The sequence below is a fragment of the Stigmatopora argus genome, chromosome 9 (assembly GCF_051989625.1).
Source record: "Stigmatopora argus isolate UIUO_Sarg chromosome 9, RoL_Sarg_1.0, whole genome shotgun sequence".
NCBI classification, from domain to species: domain Eukaryota; kingdom Metazoa; phylum Chordata; class Actinopteri; order Syngnathiformes; family Syngnathidae; genus Stigmatopora; species Stigmatopora argus.
In genome coordinates, this window is record NC_135395.1 from 5,688,825 (window position 1) to 5,712,336 (window position 23,512).

The 23,512-nt window shown below is 39.4% G+C and overlaps 1 protein-coding gene across 10 annotated transcripts in view; it reads right to left on the reverse strand.

The window, feature by feature from the left end:
• The window catches only part of glra1 (glycine receptor, alpha 1), a 76,822-nt gene that overhangs the window by 47,674 nt on the left and 5,636 nt on the right, over positions 1-23,512 (reverse strand). For 3 of the 10 annotated variants that reach the window (XM_077609062.1, XM_077609058.1, XM_077609060.1), the window contains one exon: positions 15,387-15,511. The exons of 1 other annotated variant lie outside the window; for it this stretch is intronic. In XM_077609062.1, coding sequence (XP_077465188.1) covers positions 15,387-15,465 — 79 coding nt within the window. In that variant the 5' untranslated portion in view covers positions 15,466-15,511. Of the gene's footprint in view, positions 1-13,941; positions 13,954-15,386; positions 15,527-23,512 lie in introns of all 10 variants that reach the window. 6 more of the 10 variants (XM_077609063.1, XM_077609061.1, XM_077609056.1 and 3 more) reach the window with 4 other exon arrangements.

Here is a 23,512-nt window from a genome sequence, read left to right on the forward strand (position 1 = left end):
CTGACCAACTGAATGAACTAAATAATGTGACTGAACGAACTAAATAATGTGACTTGAAAAATACTATTTTTGAAATAACATTTCTGTAGTCCTCATTGGTGTGGAGAACAAATGGGACAGAATGAAATACTGTGTGTGTGTCACTGAATAATTAAAATGGGAATTAAATCAATGTGTAATTCATTATAACATAGCTCATTTAATGTAAAAACGCTATTTGACTATATAATTTTTTTTTTCATGGACACATTTTACCTGTCAAACTCAACCATCAATGGGTGGGATTAACACCTGATTAGTTAGCGAGCACATGAAGCCAAGACGGGCAGGCAGGATCTCAGAGGCCTTCCTGTATGTCCCCATGTGTGCTGATGGGTTTGTTGAGCCATAGCAAACTGGTAGAGTACAACTCTATCGTAATTATCTTGTTCTTAAGGAGCCGAAACAACAATAAAGTCCTCTGCTTTACAAACTCCATGTTCTAGACATTGCACTTTAAATGGTGTCAGTGCCGAGTGTCCAGTACTAGTGTCAAACTAGAAGTAGTTACAGTAACTACAGTAATCCCTCGATTATCGCGACTTCACTTATCATGAATTCACTACTTTGCGATTTTTCCCGCTATTTATTAAAAAATATTTTTTTTAAAGTTCGCAACCAGAAAATATGGAAATTGCGGCGAAAATGACAGAAGTCAGGGTACCGCCCCCTCTTCTGCGCTGCAATGATTGGTTCACACCATACCACAGAAGAAAGCAAAAGTATAAATGCCTCTGTGAACACGCGAGTCGGTCTTTCCCGTTTCCTGCGTGTAGCGTTTAGCATCGCGTACGGAGAGTGAAATCCAGCTTTCTTTGTTTTTGATTTTACAATTACTACTACGCCACAAAAAATGGCTTCCGGGACCACCCAGGGCTTCGTCTGATGTGAAGAAAATAACAGAAAATGAAAAGAGAGAAAAAAGTTAAGTTGCTCGATATGCTGAGGGCGGGTAAAAAGTGTTGTCGATGTCATGCGCCATTACGGCATCAATGAATCTACCGTGCGTTACATTAAAAAAGAGGCTAACATTCGAAAGACGGCCACACTTTACTTTACAAGGGAAACCAAGCGTGTGGTAACCACGAGGAATAAAACCCTCATCAAAATGGAGAATGCCCTCTCAGTCAGGGTCTCGGAACGTAGGGTGAAAAACATTCCTCCGGATACCAACATCATCCGAACCAAGGCCAAGAACTTGTATGATAGCTTAGCTCCTGACGAAGAATGCAAGCCTCAGCCAAGCACCAGTGGCGCGAGTGAGCCTCGTAAATTTTCCGCAAAGGGTTGGTTCGGAAAATTCAAAAAGAGGCATGGTTTATTCGGTGGTTCGCTCCACGGAGAAGCTTCATCTGCAGACCACGAAGCAGCGAAAAGGTACGTCGAGGAAGTGTTCCTAGAACAAAAACGACTGAATTCACAACTCCCATCACGATGTTCCTTACGCGCCAAAAACCTGTCGCGGAAACCCCTCCTCCTGCCTCTGCCAAATTTGAGTGCTGCTCTCAATTTTTAATGATGTCACCTGTGCTATATAGCAAAGTGATGACATTTTGAAATAAATGACCGTATTGGCCGCCTTCTCTTGCGTTATGGCGTTTCGTCTTTGTCACCTTGCAGTTTCGTGCATGTCGTCTTTTTATTCGCATATAAGCCGTACCCTCGATTCAGTCAATTTTTTTGAGCGACAAATATGTCTTATGTGCGAGTAAATACGGTATTTGGTGAGGAGTGTATTTATTTCCAAATCTTGTTTTCAAAGAAATTGACAAAAGTGTAAAAAAATAAATAAAATTAAAAGGGGGAAGTGGAATGGTTTGTACAAGGCGCGCAGCATTGACTTCCACTTGTGCGCTCGTGTCACACTAAACCCACGTTTAAGCCTGGCTTTAGAGACGGGATTATAGCAGAGCCGGCAGCAGATCTTAGCCTCAGGCTGTCCAGAAAGCTGACATTCCACGCGCGTCTCCGTTATTCTCTCCGCTAAAACACCACCACAACTAATTAGCATTCAGCGTGTGATGATGTCACGAACGCTAGCCTTAGCGTTAGCTTTGACGCTGATGGCGTGACAGGATCTCGCTCAAGAGCTACTGTGTTAGCATCGTATTAACTGGCACGCAGAAAGACACGTATTGATGTTATTATACTCTAGATTGCAGGGAAAAAATCTTTTGGGGGAAACAAAGTATAAATGGTCATATTCAATTTATATAAAAAGTAATGAAAAGCTAGAAAAGCTATTTCCAGATAAAAGCGATGGCAGAATGCATATTGGAATGAATCAGTGAGATGTTTTGGTAAAATAATGACCATTTGGTCAAAAATAATATCGTTTGCAGCAATATGTTGAAATGTGCTGAATGTGAATATGTAAAGTAGTATTTAATTATGTCAAAGGGAGTAAATTGAATATTTTTGGTCAAAATTGGAAACTGAAATAAAAAAATACAACTGAATTTCTAGAGAGAAATTGCGTTGGAATACCACCATGGACAAATACTTTAGATTTTGGGGGGTTAAAAGTAGGTCAGTCAATATGCTAAAATATTAATGAAAAGAATAAACAAAGAAAAGCAAATATTTTGTATTTGAATGTGGTCAATGGGATACAGTATGGTATGTCAATATGATAAAATAAGAATATATAAATACAAGTCTTGTATTTCAAGGTCTAAGATGGATTGACTGGACATTTTGCGATAAAAACTTTTTTACTTTTTAACTAATATGTGCCAATATGGCAGTCCGGCCTATGAGTGGCTAAGGGGTTGGCCTCACAGTTGTGGGGTCATGGGTTCGATCCCAGGTCGGTCCTCACTGTGTGGAGTTCGTATGTTCTCCCCAGGGTTGCATGGGTTTTATCCGGGTACTCCGGCTACCTCCCACAACCCAAAAACATGCAGAGTAGGCTGGTTGAACACTCTAAATCGCTCTTGGGTATGAGTGTGAGCGTGAATGGTTGTACTACAGCACACTGCATGACACTTGTAAGCGGTTCACAAAATGAACAAATGAATGTTCCAATATGAATTATGTGAATATGCAAGGCTCTCTTTGTGTAAAGATACTTCAATGTTTGCAAAGTTTTTGGTCAAATAGAATATAAAAATACAGTGATGCCTTGACAAACGAGTGTAAATGAGATGAGTATACTACTTCCCGCTGGCAAGTGGTCATGTTTTATCCTATTGTGAGGACATTTGTGTGCATCATTTTCGGAATATTTTGAAGGGAAGACAAAAGCAAACAACCCTCGATAGGTTCCTTTTAAAAATTGCAGCTGAAAGTCAGGGTGGAGGCGGGGTAAATAGAGCCAATCCGGTAGAAGAAAGGTATAAACATTTAAAACAAAATTAGAATTAAGTTTAGTGTAAGGTTAGATTACATTTTTTTTGAGTGTGTCTGTATCGTAATCCAAGTTCATTTAAATTTGTTTGTTATGTTACAAGCGCATTGCCGTGCAAAAACTCTCTCTCTCCCAAAATCCATCTAATTTTAGTACTATTAAACATCATAACCACGAGTTATTTGTTACTCTGTTAATAGATGGCGAATTAGAACATATACAAATGTTTTCCATTCCAATATCCTGTTTTTTTGTGTTTTTTCAGAGGGTTGGAACGAATTTATTTGTTTTTAGTTCATTTCTACGGGAAACGTTGATTTAAGATACGAGTAAATCGACATACGAGCTCAGTCCCAGAACGCATTAAGCTATATCTCAAGGTACCACTGTAAGGAATAAAAACATAACATGTATTTTATATATTTATCAAATGTGTATACTTATGTATTACCTTATTTGGTGTCAGCGATAGATGTCCAATCCATTTGGATCGGCAGGAATTTAATGTCAATGGCACGGAAAAGTGCTCATTCAACTCCAGCCATCCCAATTGAAATGGTTTGGATGACTATCGCTGTCAACGGTAGAAAATTAGTTCATTCTTTTGCATAGGTTGCCTCGTTTCGTCTCTCCCGTATTTTCTTTTTCTGGCCTTGCCTTACTTTCCTTCCTCACTTCTTGCGTCCCGAAGTGACATTTAGAACATTTTACGCGTGCCGCCCAAAGTGCGCGCTAAGCGAAAAGTATCTGAACTTGTTCTTGGTCAGCACGTCATCAGCACGCCAGGCTACCTCAGCCAATGCCCCCCACCCCAAGCTTATTAGGGCACGTCCATCTGCGGCATTAAGCAGCCATTAAACAAATGCTCACGGATGGAAAAGGGTACGTTGAAACGCCAGACAGTCATATCTTCATTGGAACCCATTTGGAGTTCAAATGAATTGGACGTCCATCGCCATCAATGGCACCTAATGATTTCAAAGACGGTCCGTTTAAAAAAAAAAATGAAAAAAAGATACATACAGATTTGCTTATGTGCATTTTTGTGTTCCATTTCTTCATTGCATGTGAAAATTTCGTAGGTAGGTACAGATGTTTGTGTACTTTTAAGTACATTTGGGTGTATGTTCATGTCTGTATTTGATGAGTATGCATTTTTTGTGTTTCTTGTGTGGAAACCAAAAAAATCTACTCAAGTTACATTGATTACATTTTACTAAGTATTGGTGTAAAAGTATGCTCAAAGTAAATGTTATCGTTTAAACTGTCAAAGTAAAAGTCACTAACATACCGTATTTACTCGCATATAAGCCGCCCGCGCAGTTAAGCCTCACCCTGAAAGTTGCCTTGAAATTTTTGAATTTTATAATTTCTCGTGTATAACGCCCCCTGATTCCCAATTTACACCTCCATATTCATGGTTTTAATAGGGAGTACAAATGTGTTACTTTGAAGGGAAAATCTTAAGGAAAATCATCACATGTGGTATTTCTGAGTTACTGTATGAATCAAAGGCACATTATAAGGGTCAATATTATAAGGGAGTTAATATGTCTGTCTTTGTAAATGCAAAATATCAAATTATTTATTTGATAAAATAAGTCTATCTTGATGAGAACTGGTGCTTTCTAATTACAGAATTTACAATTTTCTTACAAGAAGTTTAAGATGTTGAGGCAGCCATTTTGCTTCCAATGTCAAAATTTCTAAATTCGTTCAATGGTTCATATTACTCCAATAGTTGTTGTTATAACCTGAGTAAATGATGCACGCTTACCCGTTAACAGTTTCAGAACATTTTAGTAAACAAAACATTTACATTTAAAGTCATCTACATCATAAGTGACATGAAGAAACTGTGGTAAACACTTAAGGTTCTATAACAGTTGTCACTTTCGAACAAGAAATAAAATGAAAAAAAAATCAAGGTGGAATTTTGTTCCATTGCAAAATCAAGGCTACTCGAGTCTGGTGAAAAAAATGAAGACGGCAGCCCCCCAACCTCACTAAGATAGCTGCGCCCCGACCTCCCTAAGATGGCCGTGCCCCGACCTCACTAAGAAGGCTGCGCCCCGCAATCTCACCAAGATGGCCATTGCCCCAAGCGAGAAGTGACGGGAACGTTTTGCATTTTATACGAGATACGTTTTTTTGCATGAATTTCATTCATAGACGTCAAAATAAATTTTGTTTACCATTTTATCTATTTCTTTTCTCTATTTTGAAATAGATGACTGTATCGGCATTTGCTTGCGTCGTCACGGCGCACGCATGGGCGCCATTTTTAAGTGACGTCATCGTGTCGCGTCATTGTGTCACGGCGCCGTCAAATTGCAGTTTTTTTGCAAGTCGTGTTTTTATGCGCGTATAAGCCGTACCCTCGATTTAGTCATTGTGTTTTGTCCGACAAAAGTGGCTTATATGCGAGTAAATACGGTAGTTGCTATTTGTGTGAGTTTGTACACTTTATGGAAGTTACTTATTTAACAGTGTACAAAATGGAGACAAATTACATAAAACTAATTCTACTCTGAGCATAATAGTACAGTATCCACTTTTTGCAAAATTTGAGTACTGCTCTCAATGTTAATGATGTTACCTGTGCTATATAGCAAAGTTATGATTATCGGCAGCAGCCATATAATGTTTCTTTAAATCTTAACACACAAATTTGTAGGTGATTGCAGTTGACCTTTTGCAAACTGTCCCCCAAAGACAGCCATTGACCATTCAGGTGTCCAAGCAACTGTCGTTAATTGACTGCCTCAGTCAAGCTTTACCATTTCCCCCTTGTCGCAAACCTTATCTCTATAAGTGTTACTTGACTGTAAAAGGACACACAACTTTACGGAAGTCACGGAACGCATCAGCAAGCAGCGGGCGTCCAAAATGGTGAAGAGGTAAGCTCATGGCGCATGTAATTTGGACACTAGGTAGCTTGGTAGTTTATCTGGTACCTAGGGTTAGGTTCTATTCCAGCTAAATGTCTACAAAATAAACAAGCAAATGTACGTGTAGTCCTCAAGATCAAGCTAACGCCAAATGTCTTGTCTTTTCATACGTAAAGGTAAGAATATTCATATTCCACACTGGGTAAAGTTGCAGTTACTGTCATCGAATATTATGTTACTAGAATGACATCGCTATAACGTCTATGTGTAGCTGTTTTATTAGCTAAATTTAGTTAACTTTGTGCATCTGTTCACAATCCGTTAAGAGTGCACTAACATTAAATACGTACTGTATTTTCATACCTATGGGGCACCCTTAAGTCTAAAGTTTTCTCTAAAATTGACAGGGCGCCCAATCAGTTGGTGTGCCTTGTGTATGCAATCAGTTCAAAATGTTGTAGATGTCATTGTATGACCCTGACCGCTTGACTGTCTGAGTGTATTTCTTGCCAACATGCTACTTGTATATAGAGAAGGCCTGAAGTGAAAGGACGTTCAAGAAAAGAGAACGTACATAATGGAACGTATTGTATTTTGCATAACAATATCGGTTTGACCCCTAAAAATGGTACCTGCAAAAGATATGCTTACGGGAGCTAACTGCTACGCAGAGGAACATGGAAATCGAGTTGCATCCAGGCACCTCAATAAAAAGACTCCATGGTTCGGAAGTGAAGAGCTGGAAAATCAGCTTCCACAAGTAAAAATGACAAAGCTAACTTTCCGTAGATTAAGGCAAATGGATTGGGAATGATAAATGTTCAATAGCAACCGTAGTTATACAAAGACTGGCAGGCAGCATGGCGCAAGTTACGCGACGATTGTGTATGAGTTGGGAATTCCTGGGCTAAAGTGTCTGCAAACAAGGCGAGTACATATTAAGTAAAAAAGCACAATCAAACTCAGCTTTACTCCTGCTGTCTTCTATAAAACGTGCGTTAGCATCCATGCTAGCATATCACCGTTTCATCCTAGCACTACCGTGATGTGCCCATTGAGCCAAAGCGCATTGTGTATAGGCAAATACAGAAATTGTGCCCGCAAGTGAGACAGTGTTCTTGAAGACGTTGAGCCCTAAAGACGTGAAAATAGGCTACTATGTCCATTAAAAAAATATCATTCCAATAAGCCTCTTGAACATGAATATTTTTTTATTTAGCATATTGTAAAGAGACACCCTACACTGGAGTATCACAACACTGTGCATGCTGTACACATCAAACACCCCAAAAAACACAGAAAACCTAATGCCACTCGCAATAATATTTATCTGCTACTAACCTGTTGACCAACTCTTGGTGGATTTTATCACTGAGTAGCACGTTAGCTTTGGAACATCGGGTTTAGTGAACTTGCTAACCTAACCGTAATGCTCATATTTGGCCTTATATTTGCCAAACATTAGATAAATATATAAAAGATAACTTATCCAGCAGTACAAGAGCATGACTCATTCACAGTGATGTGCTAGTCACATTTAAAATAGAGGTCATGTGGTTTCTCTGATTTAGCTTGTATGCATGTACATACAGTAACACTGACATACGAGTGCCCCAACATACAAGAAATTTCAGATACGAGGAAAATTCAGAGCAAATATATACGAGACAAATTTGAGATACGAGCATACGAGACAGTGTGGTGGCCGTGTACGCAAGAGACTGCTTATGATAACAGCGCACTGTCTTTCTCGCATAAAGAAATCTCCGAGCGCCGGGCTGTACAGGTTGCATTTTTTTTACTGGAGATAGCGTGATCGAGTCGACAATCTGCGAAAAAGCCAGCATCATCTACATGGACTTGAAACCAAAGCAAGCATCTGAAAAAGACACCAGCGAAATCCTTCCAAGCGAGCCGTGGCTGATTTGATGAATAAAAAAACGAGAAGCAGGACGTTCCGCCTCGAAAGCCGCGGTGGAATACATTAACATCTTTGACTCGGTTATCGCACAAGAAGGTTTAAATTTAGTGTGGCGTAAGATTAAAACTTTTTAAGTGTGTATAGTAATCTAAGTTCATTTAAGTTAAATTTAAAGTTTCTTATGTTACGAGCACGTCCGACAAGTCTCTCTCCTGTCCTCTCTCTCGCTCTCTCTCGTCCACTCCGTCTGTCTGTAATAAGTAACATTTTAGTATTGAAGATCATAACCACTAGATAGGTATTTGTTACTTTGTGAGTAGGTGGTGAATAAGAACCGATAAAAATATGTTTTTCCATTGTAACATCCATTTGTGCTTTTTCAGAAGGTGGGAATGAATTAATTTGTATTTAGTTCATTTCTATGGGAAAAATGATTTGAGATACGAGTAAATTGACATACGAGCTTGGTCCTGGAACGCATTAAGCTCGTATCTTAAGGTATTACAAAACGTAACCCTACCCTGTATACTGCAAATCATTCTGCCTACATCTGGAGGATATTGTTCCAAAACAAATCACTAACATAATGCGGTATACGCTTCCCTGCCATAGATGTCGTTGGACTCACAAAACTAGATGGAGTAACAACAGTACTACCTATGTAGTGCAGAGCTGTTATGAAAGGTCAATTGCTCTTAGAAGACAACCTTAAATCAATATGTTAACATACCTTGACTTTTATGTTTACAATCTGATATATAAACTTTGTTTGATGCACACTATAAACAAATGGGCCAGTTGTCATGACTTGTTGGACATTCTCCATCAGTATGATAATTGTATCAGTGTAGCTAATGCAGCCTGTACTTTAAAGTAGCTCATTCATTCATTTTCAACATCCACAGGCCACCTTAAAAATAAATATCTGTATATTGCAAAATATTTTACTTATTTTCAAACTGACTGGTTCATCGTAAATGTTAGGGTTGCATTCATTTTGCTGCATAGCCACACTAAAATGGTTTATATTCCAGTGTGCCTTGGGTTGTTTTTGTGTAAAATGTAATGACTGTGGTTTATAGTCAGGGATGACGTATAGGTTAGAAGAAGAAAAAATACAGTAACTGAGCAGTGTTCCCTCTAAGCTGCGCGCGTGCGCAATTGCGCACTACTCTCGTCCTCGCTGCGCAGCAGCAATCATATGGCGCGCAGTAAAAAAAAAAAAAAAAAAAAATCGGATTTTTTTTTTTTTTTTTTTTTTTTTTTTTTTTTTTTTTTACCCTTTTCCCCATGATGGCGCCGTTTAAGCGGCAGCAAGTGGCAGTAGCTCTGTCCACTTATGTTTTTCGTGTTTTACAGCATGTTTTACATGAAAAATGGACAGGTCGCCGAATGGACGTTCCGCCGAACGTTCATTCGGCGACCTGCCCGTCTGTCAAACGTCCGTCGGCGAAACGTCTTTAGGCGAATCATCCGAGTACCGATGATGTTGCTCACACTGGTACTCAGTGCGCTCAGGGAGGTTGACTTTCTGCTCAGACCAACGAAAAATTAGAGGGAACATTGTAACTGAGTAACATTAGCCAAAGAAAGATAACTGATTTTACTCAAAATACTAAAAAAAATTACAAGTGCCACTAAAAAAACTACTTAATTACAGCAAGGAGAGTAAATTTAATTAAATTTAAATTACATTTATTAAAAAAATAAAATTTGTCACTTTCTACCCAATGGATACCTTAGTCTCTGTGTGTAGGGGTACGTGTGTTGTGTGCATATTAATGCATGTTAGTGTGTGCGTATTTGCATGAATTTGTGTATGTATCTTGGTTTAATGAGTGTGCATATATATTTTTGAGTGCATATTGGTATATTTGTGTTTATATAAAAAGTGAGTAGACGGCATGTTTGTGTGTGCTACTATTTGTGTGGTTGGGGATGTCAGTTAGTAAAGTGGGTGTGTGAATATTATTATACATTAGTACATGTGCAAGTTTGTGTTTCTGAATGTGTGTATACTTGTGTGATGTGATGTTTGTGTGCGTTTGTGTGCATCGGCTGATGTTGTCAGCTCCAGATTGCGTGTCAGAGACGATTGAGCGAAGCTGCACTCGTTTGTCTTTTTTTAAGCGACGCGTACACACAACGAGTCGCAGGATTTGGGCGCGAGCACGAGCCGTCACGCTACGCTGGCAAAACGACAGCCGTGACGGAGCGTGGACATTCGGGTCACCCTATCTCAATTATCTCTAAAACTAGGGGTGTTCAAACTACATCCCAGCAGCCTGCATCCCAGTTTTTCTTGGCCAAAATTATGAAAATCTCATTGGATATGGCCTGCACAAGAAGTTTAAATACAGCCTATATTGTTGTAGTTTTTAGCTTGAACACTAGAAGAAACGTCTCAATTAGTGTACAAGTCAATATATGACAATTTGGTGAATTTAATCTAGGAAACCATGTAGAATTTCAGTTTTTTGCTTCAAATTAATAATACAATTAAAGAAAAAATTATAAACTTGTCTGGCCCTATGTGAAAAAGTAATTGATTACAAAAAAACTGACTAATCACAATTGTAGGAAAGCTGAGTTCCATTTCACAGACCACACCCACACCTGATTACCACCACGTGTTTAATCAAGAGAACACTTAAATAGAATGTGTCAGACAAAGTGAAGTAGACTACAAGTTCATGCCACGATCCCAAGAAATTCAAGAAGAAATGTGAAAAAAATTGATAGACATCTAGGAGTCTGGAAAAGGTTACAAAACCATTTCCTAAGCTTTTGGTCTCCAGCGAACTACTGTCAGAGCCATTATCCACAAATGGAGAGAATTGGGAACAGTGGCAAACCTTCCCCGAAGTGGTCAGCCAGCTAAAATGACTGCTACGATAACTCATCCAGGAGGTCAGCAAAGAAACTAGAAAAACATCAAAAGAACTGCAGGCCTCGCTGGCCTCAGTTAAGGCCAATATTTATGACTCTACTATAAGAAAAACACAATTCAAAGCTGGCATCATGGCAGAGTTCCGAGGCAAAAACCATTGCTGTCCAAAAAGAATATAAAGGCTCGTCTTACGTTTGCCCCAAAAAACATCTTGTTGATCGCCCACACTTTTGGAAGAACATTCTGAGGACTAATGAGTCAAAAGTTGAACTTATTGGAAGGTGAGCGGCCCATTACATTTGGCAAAAAATGGCACAGCATTCCATCAAAAAAACACTATACCAACAGTGAAACATGGTGGTGGCAAAATGATGGTCTGGGGCTGCTTTACCATCTCAGGACCAGGACAACTTGCTGTAATTGATGTAAGAATACATTCTGCTGGCTACCAGCAAATTTTGAAGGAGAACGTCCGGGCCTCACTTCGTGTGCGCAAGCTCCACCCACTGCTCTTGGAGCATGCATCATGACAATGACCCAAAGAACACCAGCAGGTCCACCTCTGAATGGCTAAAAAAAAGTTATGGTTTTGGAGTGGCCAAGTCAAAGTCCGGATTTATTTCCTATTGAAATGCTGTGGTGTGCTCTGAAACGGGCTGTTACTGCTATGGAACTCTTTAATATTGCAGAATTGTAACAATTCTGCGCAGAAGAGTGGGTCAAAATTCCTCCAAAGTGAAAGACCCATAACCAAATTATCGTAAACGTTTGAGTTCAGTTATTGCTGCCAAAGGTGGTGCAATCTGGTACAGTGGTACCTCGACATACGAGATACGAGTAAAATTTTGAGCAGATATTTATCTTTAGAAACGAGACAAATTTTGATACACGAGCAGACAGCGGACGCCATAAGAACATCATGGGCACTGTCTTTCTGGTGTAATGTCTCTGTGGTCGCAACTCCCTCGTGTAATGTCTCTGCGAGCACTGGGCGAAGCGTTGCATTTTTCCAGTGTGTTTTTCCCGTTAGACAGTACGAATGGCGTATATACTACTTCTCGTTGGCAAGTGGTCGTGTGTTATCCTATTGTGAGGACATTTGTGTGCATCATTTTGGGAATATTTTGAAGGGAATACAAAATCAAACAACCCTCGATATTGACTGAAAGTACGAGCTCAGTCTGGGAACGCATTAAGCTCGTATCTCGAGGTACCACTGTATTAGGTTCAGGGGGCAATTACTTTTTCACAGAGTGCCAGACATGTTTGTAATTTTTGTGCCTTGGTAAATAAAATCATCATTTAGAAACTGCCTTTTCTATTTCCTTGGGTTGTCTCTGTCCCATATAAAATTGGTTTGATGATCTGAAACCTTTGTGTGTGATAAATGTGCAAAAAACACAAATCAGGGAGGGGGCAAATACTTTTTCACGGCACTGAATATATGAGTTAATATCAGAAAAATGTATTTTAAAAATCCAAACTTTTTTCTAAAGGATTATGATCCTCTCTGAAAGTGGCATCCTTTGATTTTCCTGAAAGAAGCCCTCAGAGAAAAAGGTTTAGACACTCCTGGTGCAACACTTCTGCTCGTGTGTTGCAAGATTGAGGGGATTCCCACCCAATTAGGGTATTTTTAAGACTTCGCATGGCAGAAAAAAGGTTGATAAAATTTGGGCTACTTTTGACAAAATCGGACCTGTTTTTTGGATAGTTTGCACACCCCTGCTCTAAACAATGTGGACATCTGGGAAAGTTTGTATCCTATCCCCAACCCCCACTCCCCCACCTGCCTCCCCACATTTCCATTGTCTTGTATACCATATAGCCATACAGTAACGTAACAGAATAGCCTTACCGTCAGGTGCACTCTATTGTGCACAATTTAACTCACTTGCTGCCATTGATAGCGCTAGACGTTCAGTCTGTTTCAACTGACAGCGAATCTTCATTCAGTTCCAGCTTCCCAGTTCCAAGGGATTGGACGTCAATGTGTATTAAACTCATTTCAATTTACAGCAGAAGAATGAAAAGACGCGATTGAACGTCTATACCCATCAATGGCATGGCAAGAATTCAAATTACCCATCTGGCATGGGTGTAACAAGGTGGTGATGCTCAAAGCTTTAGGATGCTAAGGAAGTTAGCACCAGCTAAAATTCAGGGGTCTCAAAACGGGTCCTTGAGGTTTTTGTTCCAACCAATCCAACACAAACAGTTTAACCAATGAGGTTTCTGCTGAAACAAGAAGCACCTAACTGCAATCCACTGATTGCACTTCTAAGATACCAGATTGGTGGAAAGGTTTCCTTTTATAGGTTGGAACAAAAACCAGCACCCACTGTGGCCCTTTCTGGAACAGTTTGGAGACTCCTGAGCTAAATGAAACTGTATTCAGGAATGTTCAGAAACGAGTACGATCCACTAATTGCACTTCTAAGATACCAGATTGGTGGAAAGGTTTCCTTTTATAGGTTGGAACAAAAACCCGCACCCACTGCGGCCCTTTCTGGAACAGTTTGGAGACTCCTGAGCTAAATGAAACAGTATTCAGGAATGTTCAGAAATGAGTACGAGTACTTCCTCACTAATTGTCCTGTTTCTAAAGTGAGAAACCTGTGACATGTCTAAAAAGAGTGGGTGTCAATTCGGGGAGGGGGGAAAAGTCACTATATTTGCCATCATTATCAGAGAAAAAACAAAAACAAAACAAGCAGTTGGGATAGCATGTGGCTACAAGCAATGTAGCCAGCTAGCACTGTAGGAGAGCTGGGTGCAAAGGGGGAAAGGCTGAGGTGGGGTGGCGCAAAGGAGGAGAGGGTCTAAATTCTGACATTTGTTTATTCTTTACCTTTGTTCCACACTGAAAGTTGAGAATAAGAACATGAGATGATTAAACAGAACATTCACATTAGCAAAGAGGGAAATGGGCTAAAATCCGACAGTTGTTGATTTGTTACCTTGTTCCACGCTGAAAGTTGACATTTAATTACATTTGTATTAGCCAGACAAGGGTGTAAACTTGGTAGGGGCTATGCCCATAAATGGCATCCAATGAGTCCAGTCTCCACCACCTAGTTTCTCTTCTTTGAAGTCAAATTCCAAAAGCCAAGACGCCCCTGCTTGAGTCCCTTGTTTGTTAAATACATTTTCAATTCCAGACAAAAAAAAATCAAATTTGCCAGAAATGTGAATTTTTGCATAATGTGTTTCATCCCAGTTTCAACCAGCGTCACCGGTTGAGAATAGTAACTGTACAGGACTATAAGTGTAGTGGCGATGGGATCAATCTCCAGTTCCATTACTAAATGGGAGAATTGGCAGCGAGTTAATACTATTCCCTCTTTCACTGCCAACCCTCCCAGTTCAGATTAGAGGGATGAAAAGAGTCACATGACTGGATGTATGATTGTTAACCCTAGAATGGTAACCCTCTATTTCAGGGGTTACCTTTCACGCTTCTGAAAGAGGGTTACATGGTTACCGGGGAAAAAATGGGTACCTTTCATTGCACCGTCTTGCTTAGGACCCAATTTTTAGGACCCAACAGAGCTTATAAAGTTAGGGAAATTATGAAAACATAATTAGCTTGACCAAATTTCGTATAATACAATTGTTAGTTTGACTCAAACATTTCTATGACATGATTATGAACTCAGTGCAATTTTCTATATCACAATTATGGTCTTAGGTGAAAATCGGATCTTACCACTACAATTATGAGCTTAGCTCCAAATATATATAATACGAACTGAGCTCAATGTAAATTTTGATTGTCAGTTGAGTTTATGTTTAAGAAAATCTGATTATTTGTGGTTAATTATCATAATAATCAACCCTCATTCCCAAAGAATTAAGAATCAAATTTGAGAAAAAATCTTTTTTTTGTTTTTTTGACAGCTGTAAATGCTGGTAAGTGAGCCTAAGACCAAAATTGTGTTTTAAAAAGATGAGGTCCTGATTGTATGCAAGGATGTACATTCAAATTTCATGTTATTCATTCAAAACTGAAAACCAAAGAAACTTGATTTTCATTTAACATCATCAAACTAAACATCCTAATGCTTCCCGTTCCTGGCTAATTTCCTTTTCGTTTGGTAATTGAAAATAGAGTGCACCAATGAAGCCCAGATTGTATTGTATAGTGGCTGATTTTATTCAGTCCAAATCCTCCTATAGTGATGAGGCAATGACTTGAAGCACAAATACAAACCATTGGCAGTGAGTGCTTTGCTAAAGTTTTGCCTTTTGCCCTCACAAAAAGCAGCGACATTGTGAAAAGGCTCCCAATCCTACCTTTAAAGTTGGGTCGGATCCTGGCGTCGTAGCCCGACACTTTGCCCATTAGCTTGTCGAGGAACTCGGAGGGCGGCATGGGCGAGGCGGCTTTCCGAGCCGCCGCCTCTTTGGACGCCGCCAGGCTGCCCGCCACACAACAAAAACAAAAAACAGCCACGGTATGAACCTGGAAATTGCTAAACCACCTTCGAAAGCCATACATTTCTGGATGAAATTAAAATTAGGAGGCATTATTAACCATGAGACAGTGGGAGACGTCCGTTTAATTGACTGTAAAATATTTTTTCACTGATTGGCTTTTGTTTTCGATCGTTCACCACCTCCCAGTCAAAATGGATTGGACGTCTAACATCATCAATGTATTATATGACTAACCCCTAAACCAGGGGTGTCCAAACTATTCCACAAAGTACCGCAGTGGGTGCAGGTTTTTGTTCCAACTGATCCAGCAGACAGCTTAACCAATGAGGTTCTTCTGAACTAGCAGCACCTGACAGCACTCAACTGATTACTATACTTTTAAAACACCAGATTGGTGACACTGTATCCTCTTCTTCGGTTGGGATGAAAACCTGCACCCACTGCGGCCCTTGACTACTTTGAAAATGATAAAAGTATACAAATTTTGAATGAAAAATGGAGTGGAATTGCAAGTGGCAGCTGAGCAAGCATGTACACACACATACGGAAACACAAGTTAACAACTTAAAATTATGTTACGCACACTTAAAAAATTGAAGAAAAAACGGGGACACCCTGAATTGGTGGGTAGCCAATCACAGGGCATAAGGAGACTGACAAACATTCACGGTCACTCATACCTATGGGCAATATACTGTTCAACCAGCCTACACTGCACATTGTTTTTGGATGTGGGATTAAACCGGAGCACCCGGTGAAAACCCAAGCAAGCCTGGGGAGACCATGCAAACTCCATATACGAAGGTCCGGACTTGGAATCGAACCCTTGATCACAGAACTGTGAGGTCGACAAACTAACCACTCTCCACTGGGCCGTCTAATTGTTTTTTTTAAATAACATTAATTTAAATTAATTAATGCACAAATAAATTCAATCTATCAAGCCCATATTTTTCTACGTGTTATTTCATTTTAAAAAATTAGAAAATAGAATAAATTTGAAACTAAATATTTTTTCTCTTTACAGTGGTACCTCGAGATACGAGCTTAATTTGTTCCGGGACTGAGCTGGTATGTCGATATTCTCGTAACTCGAACGAACGTTTCCCATTGAAATGAACTAAAAACAAATTAATTTGTTCCAACCCTCTGAAAAAACACTAAAAACAGGATATTGGATTGGAAAAAATGTTTTGTTTCTTCTAATTCACCATCTATTAACAAAGTAACACATAACTAGTGGTTTAATATTACTAAAATGTGTTTAATAGTATTAAAATTATACGGATTTCGAAGGGGGAGAGAAAGAGAGACGGAAAGAGAGAGGGGGCGGAGAAATCTCCTCACAATAGGATAACGCACGACCACTAGCCAACGAGAAGAAATATATACTCCTCGTAATAGCGATTGCTCTGCCATTCGCGCTGAGTGACGGGAAAAAAACACTGAAAAAAATGCACCGCTCCGCCCAGTGCTCGTAGATATCTGTTATACACGAAAGAGATGTGGCAAAAAAGACTAAAATCATAAACAGCCTCTCATGTCTTGGCCACCTGGTTTTCTTGTATCTCGAAATTTGTCTCATATCTAGAGATAATTATTTGCTCGAAATTTTACTCGTATCTCGAAATGCTCGTATGTCGGGGTGCTCGTATGTCGGGGTACCACTGTACTGTATTTTTTCTCCTTTTTCATTCATTAAAATAAGCAATACAAAAATAACAGAAATATGAAATATATTTAATATAAATATTTTAAAGAATATAAATACAGATGTTTACTGTTTTTCTACATTTTTTCATTTAAAAATTAATACTTTTAAGAGGATTTGGACAATTTGGAGTTAATTATCCAGAATGAAATTACCAGTGAGAATGTGGCAATATATCATGGATATTGCCTAGATATTACGTCTCAGTTGTTTTGGAAGCAAAGAGCGTAATGGGCTCCAGCGCTCTATTTCGAGTTATGACGTCACTGGCGTCCGGTTGGTCAGCAACACAGAAGGAGGTCACGGGTCGGCGCGGAACTCGCCGGCTTGTCGTCCCGCCTCCACTGTCATCGGCTCGGGAAGCCAAAGTGACAATCGCTTGCGAGCGTTTAAGATCCAACCAAGCGTGTTGTAGCGCAGCTCAGAAATGGAGTTCGGGGGTGGTTCACGCTGAACACCGGTCATAGTGCAAACGCCTTCTCCAAAATGTGGGGGGAACGACCACCTCAGAGAATATTTGGCTTTCTGGGTACCACCGTCAGGGTCGACGTCGACTCACTGAAGGCCCCAGACAAGTAGTAGACCGATAGGTAGGGCGAATGAACAAACGCCCTTACCAAATTGACAAAATAAAGTGCAAAATATAAAGCAACGGTCAACGTTTCTTCTCATTACTGTAACTTTGACACCAAAGGAAATTGAGACAAAGGTTAAGTAATATATGGTGCTCCTCGTGTCACGGGAGCTAATTAGCATTTTTTCAGTAGCACTGTGTGGTTGTTGTTGTAAGCTAGAATTAGGCTTTTGATATTTAAGATTGGATGTGCATCCTTGCCAATGGCAAAAAAACCATAGATTTGTTATAATTGGTATTTACATTTTAATATTTTTTACTGTATTTTCTCGCATATACGTAAAAGCCGGGCCCTTAAAATTGCCTTTAAATCGTTGAATTTTACAATTTCTCTCGTAAAAGACTTCTCTGATTCATAATTTTCACCTCCATATTCATGGCTTTAAAAGGGACTACAAATGTGTTACTTTGAAGAGAAAATCTTGAGAAAAATCATCGCAGGTGGTATTTCTGAGATACTGTATGAATCGAAAGGATCATCTTCTTGGTTGCACATTATTTGGGTCAATATCATAAGGAAGTTAATATGCCTGTCTTTGTAAATGCAAAATATATAATTATTCAATTTGAAAAAATAAATGTCTATCTTGACAAGAACCTGATGCCTTTTAGTGACAGAAATTACAATTTTCTTACCAGAAGTTTAAGATGTTGTGGCGGCCATATTGCTTCTTTGTTTTTCATTCACCTTCCATATCACCCATCCTAAAAAAAGGGGGTGCTGGAGCCTCACCTAGCTGTCCTCGGGCGAAAGGCAGACTCACCCTAGACTAGTCGCCAGTCAGTCGTAGGGCGCACAGAGACAAACAACCATCTGCACTCCCAATCATACCGCCACCAGCGGGAATCGAGCCCACGCCTGCCCATATCAAAGTCAGGCGAGTGAACCTCTACACCACGAGGCAGCCCATATTGCTTCTAATGGCAAAATATCTCGATTCTTTCGATGCTTCATATTACCTCAATAGGTGTCCCTTTCGAACAAGAAATAAAAAGAAAAAAAATCAAAGCGGAATTTTGTTTTATCTCCTAATCATAAATGTACCCATCAATCATTGTCTTTCTGTGTTCGGAAAGGGTGTTTCCTGCACGTAGACAAATTCAAAAAGGAAGTTACGCGAGCAGTACAACCAGGAAGTGTGTCTGTAGCGGTCTAGTGTTCACCAAATCTCTGCATTAATAGCATGAGATACACATTACGAAGGTATCAAGGCTGATAGTTTAATGATGGACTGCAAGACGTTCGATCAGCCTTAACAACTATTGGGATGTGCTGACATGGTAAACACTACGAACACATGTATCAAGGCTACTCGCGTCTGGCCAGTCAGAGCAAGTTTATCTACTGTAAGATGGCGGCGCCCTGAGTGAGCAATGGCAGCACAAGTACTGTATTTTCTCGCACATAAGCCGTATGTCGCAAAAAATGATGACTGAATCCAGGGTACGGCTTTTATGCGCATATATTAGACTTGACATGCACAAAACGCCATAACCCAAGACAATGCGGGCGTTACGGTCATTTATTTCAAAATAGAGAAAAGATAAACATAAAACAGTAAACAACATTTATTTTGACGACTATGAATTAAATTCAAGAAAAAAAAATACTCAATTGTGCCTGTCACTGCTCGCTCAGGGCGTCGCCATCTTACCGTAGTTAAAGGTGCTCTGACTGGCCAGACGCCAGTAGCCTTGATAGATGTATTCGTAGCGTTTAGCATGTCAGCACATCCCAATAGTTGTTAAGACTGATTGGAGGTCGTGGAGTCGATCTTTAAAATATCAGCCTTGATACCTGTGTAATGTGTATCTCATACTATTATTGCAGAGATTTGGTGAACACTAGACCACCACTACAGACACACTTCCTGGTTGTACTGCTCACGTAACTTCCTTTTTGAATTTGTCTACGTGCAGGAAACACCCTTTCCGAACACAGAAACACATTTGTACATTTGTGATTATGAAATAAAACAAAATTCCGCTTAGATTTTTTGTATTTCTTGTTTGAAAGTGACAACTATTGCACTAATATGAACCATCGAAAGAATCAAGATATTTCGACATTAGAAGCAATATGGCCACCACAACATCTTAAACTTTTTGTAAGACAATTTTGATTTCTGTCATTTAAAAAGGCATCAGGTTCTCATCAATAAAGACTTATTTCATTTTTCAAATTGAATACTTTGTCCTCACAAGCATCACAGGGGAATCCAGGAGCCTACCCTAGCCAACTATAGGCACCATGAACCCAATCGCAGGGCACAAGGAGACGGACAAACATTCACGCTCACTCATACCTAGGAGCAATTTAGGGGCATGTTTGGAGACTTTAAGAGGAAAACGCAGGACCCGGAGAAAACCAATACAGCCCTGGGAGAACATGCAAACTCCACACAGGAAGGTCGGAACCCACTGGGTTTTGAACCGTCGAATTCAGAACTGTGAGGCCTACAGGCTAATCACTACCCACCAAGTTCCCAGCATTTTAATAAAAAGAGTGGGGAACGTTAAATCTGTACATTTTTAGCTTTTTATGTTGTTTTTAAATTAAAATCAAACAGTAAATTGTATGTATTTATCTTAAAAAATAAAACAGTAAAAGCATAAGCATTCTCAGGTTCTTTATTTTTCAAATTTTAGATTTTTTTTTATTTCGACCTTAACCTAAAATGGGGGAAACATTAAATTCCCTTCATCTTTCATTCATTTTAGTTTACATTTAAAATGAATAATAAATTAATTTGAATATATTTTATTTTTATTTTCTTGAAAAAAGTGGAAAACAGAAAATATATTTTATTCTCATCTCATTTTCTGAACCGCTTTATTCTCACTAGGGTTGCAGGGGGTGCTGGAGCCTATCCCAGCTGACTTTGGGCCAGAGGCGGGGGACACCCTGAATTGGTGGCCAGCCAATCGCAGGGCACATGGAGACAAACAACCATTCACGCTCACACTCATACCTCGGGGCAATTTAGAGTGTCTAATCGGCCTACCATGCATGTTTTTGGAATGTGGGAGGAAACCGGAGTACCCGGAGAAAATCCACACAGTCCTGGGGAGAACATGCAAACTCCACACAGGTGGACCGAACTGGATTTGAACCCAGAACCCCAGAGCTGTGATTATGTGATCGGAAATAGTGTTTGAACATGTACAAGAGGTAAATCGAGAACTAGGAAGACCAGCGATGGTCTTGTGAGCCGACGTGGCTCCGAAGATCAGTTATTGCATATCGATGGTGCAAGCGGTGAGTGGCGAGAGAGCCTGAGCTGTCATTAGCGCTAAGTGCTGCTCATTATGTTCCTCTCAAGACCTCCCTCCGCTCCCTAATTGGCCTCGTGTTCAAAACGCGGCTCATCGTGCCGCCATAACTCACTGACGACCATTTTATTCTCATGTATATTTTATGAATAGTTTCTAATTTTAATCACGATTGATCCTGTGAGATAAAGTGTGATTACATTCTGGATAATAATGAATTACAACATTTCGTTTCAAATGCCATGTGAATAAAACAATAACCTATATTAACCTCAAATTATCCCAATCATGTTTTTTGCATCAGAGTTCAAGTCACCTCATTTTGGGGATCTGCTTATATTAAGTACCGATCCTATACATTTTCAAGTAATCAACGTATTTCATCATTTATCACAAAACACACATTTTTTTGTTTCTTTTGACAATATTGTTGTCCATCTTGATTATTTTGTTGCTTTGTACCCATGTAAATAAAACCTCTTCAAAGTACTCTTTTTCCACCCAATTCCAATTGTTTTAAAATGTTGTCTAGAAAAAAAAACTTTTGTTTCTTTTGACAACATACTTTTACATTTTATTTTGTTGCTTTGTAGCTATTAAATAAAATTTACCTTAAAAAACTTTTTTTTTTTAAACCAAATCCTGGTCTTCTAAAAAAAACATGTTCAAACACTATTTCCGATCACATAATCACAGCTCTGTGGTTCTGGCTTCAAATCCAAGGTCGGTTCACTTATTTTACGATCTATGTTTACAAAATACAAATACAAATGATCTTTCATATAAGACAGAAGAGTACATATCTGGGTGGTGCAGTTAGCGCATCGGCCTCACAGTGCGGGTTCTGGGTTCAAATCCAGATCGGTCCACCTGTGTGGAGTTAGCATGTTCTCCCCGGGCCTGCGTGGGTTTTCTACGGGTTCTCCGGTTTCCTCCCACATCCCAAAGACAAGCATGCTAGGCTGATTGGACACTCTAAATTGCCCCTAGGTATGAGTGTGAGCATGAATGGTTGTTTGTCTCCTTGAGCCCTGCGATTGGCTGGCCACTAATCACTAGTATATACTACGTCGTTGGCAAGTGGTCGTGCGTTATCCTATTGTGAGGACACTTGTGTGCATCATTTTGGGAATATTTTGAAGGGAAGACAAAAGCAAACAACCCTCGATAGGTTGCATGTGAAATTCCGGGTGGAGGCGGAGCAAATAGAGCCAACCCGGGAGAAGACAGGTATCAAAATTTAAAACAAAATTAGAATTACGTTTAGTTTAGATTACGTTGGTTAGATTAAATTTATTTTTGAGTGTCTACATCGTAATCCAAGTTCATTTAAATTTGTTTAATTTATGTTACGAGTGCGTTGCTGTGCAGAAAGTCCCCCCCCCCCATGTGTCCCTCTCTCTACCCTCCGCGAAATCCGTCTAATTTTAGTACTACTAAACACATTATATTAACCATTAGTTATTTGTTACTTTGTTAACATATGGCAAATTTGAAAAAAATAAAATGTTTTCCAATCCAATATCCTGTTTTTGGTGTTTCTTTTTAGTTCATTCCTATGGGAAACGTTCATTCGAGTTACGAGTAAATCGACAAACGATCTCAGTCCCGGAATGAATTAAGCTCGTATCTCGAGGCACCACTGTATATATATACAAATATTTTCTGTTTTCCAATTTATTATTGAATATAATTAACAAACATATTGTTTCCTTTGGAAAAGAAAAACATTATCAAAAGACGTTTTCCCTTACTAAGAAAAAAAAAGCTTGAATAAACATTGTCTTAGATCTAGAAAAAAAATTATTTAGGGCTTTTGATCCAGTTCTTTTAATCTGATTTTTAAAAAAATCTAAATATTAGATCTAAAATGGTCCGGCCCACATGCAATGGAGTTGACGTTAATGTGGCCCACGAACCGACAGTGTTTGACATTCTAACCCAATTTGTGGCTATTGAGTAAAAAAAAAAAAATTACATTTTAAAAACCTGATCTTTCAGAAAAATTACATGATCCGGGCTGATTTTCGATCACATGATTCGATCAGGGAAAGCACAAATTTAAACTCAACAGCTTCCATTGACAGCAATAGATGTCTAATCCATTGTTATGCAGGTTTCTTCCTGATGAGTGAACGGTGATTTGGGGTTCGTACAATATAATTTGGGGTTTCCCTGGAGACTTCCTGTTCAGTACAAGCCGCTTCCTAGTAATGTTGGTGCATCTCCAGGTCACTTTCTGTTTAGTTTGGAGCATTTCTTTCTCACTTCTTGTACATTTTGAAGAATTCCCATAGCTTGTTGATTGTAAGCCACTTCCCGTTGATGTTATTGCATCTGCAAGGGGTCACTAACCATTCATTG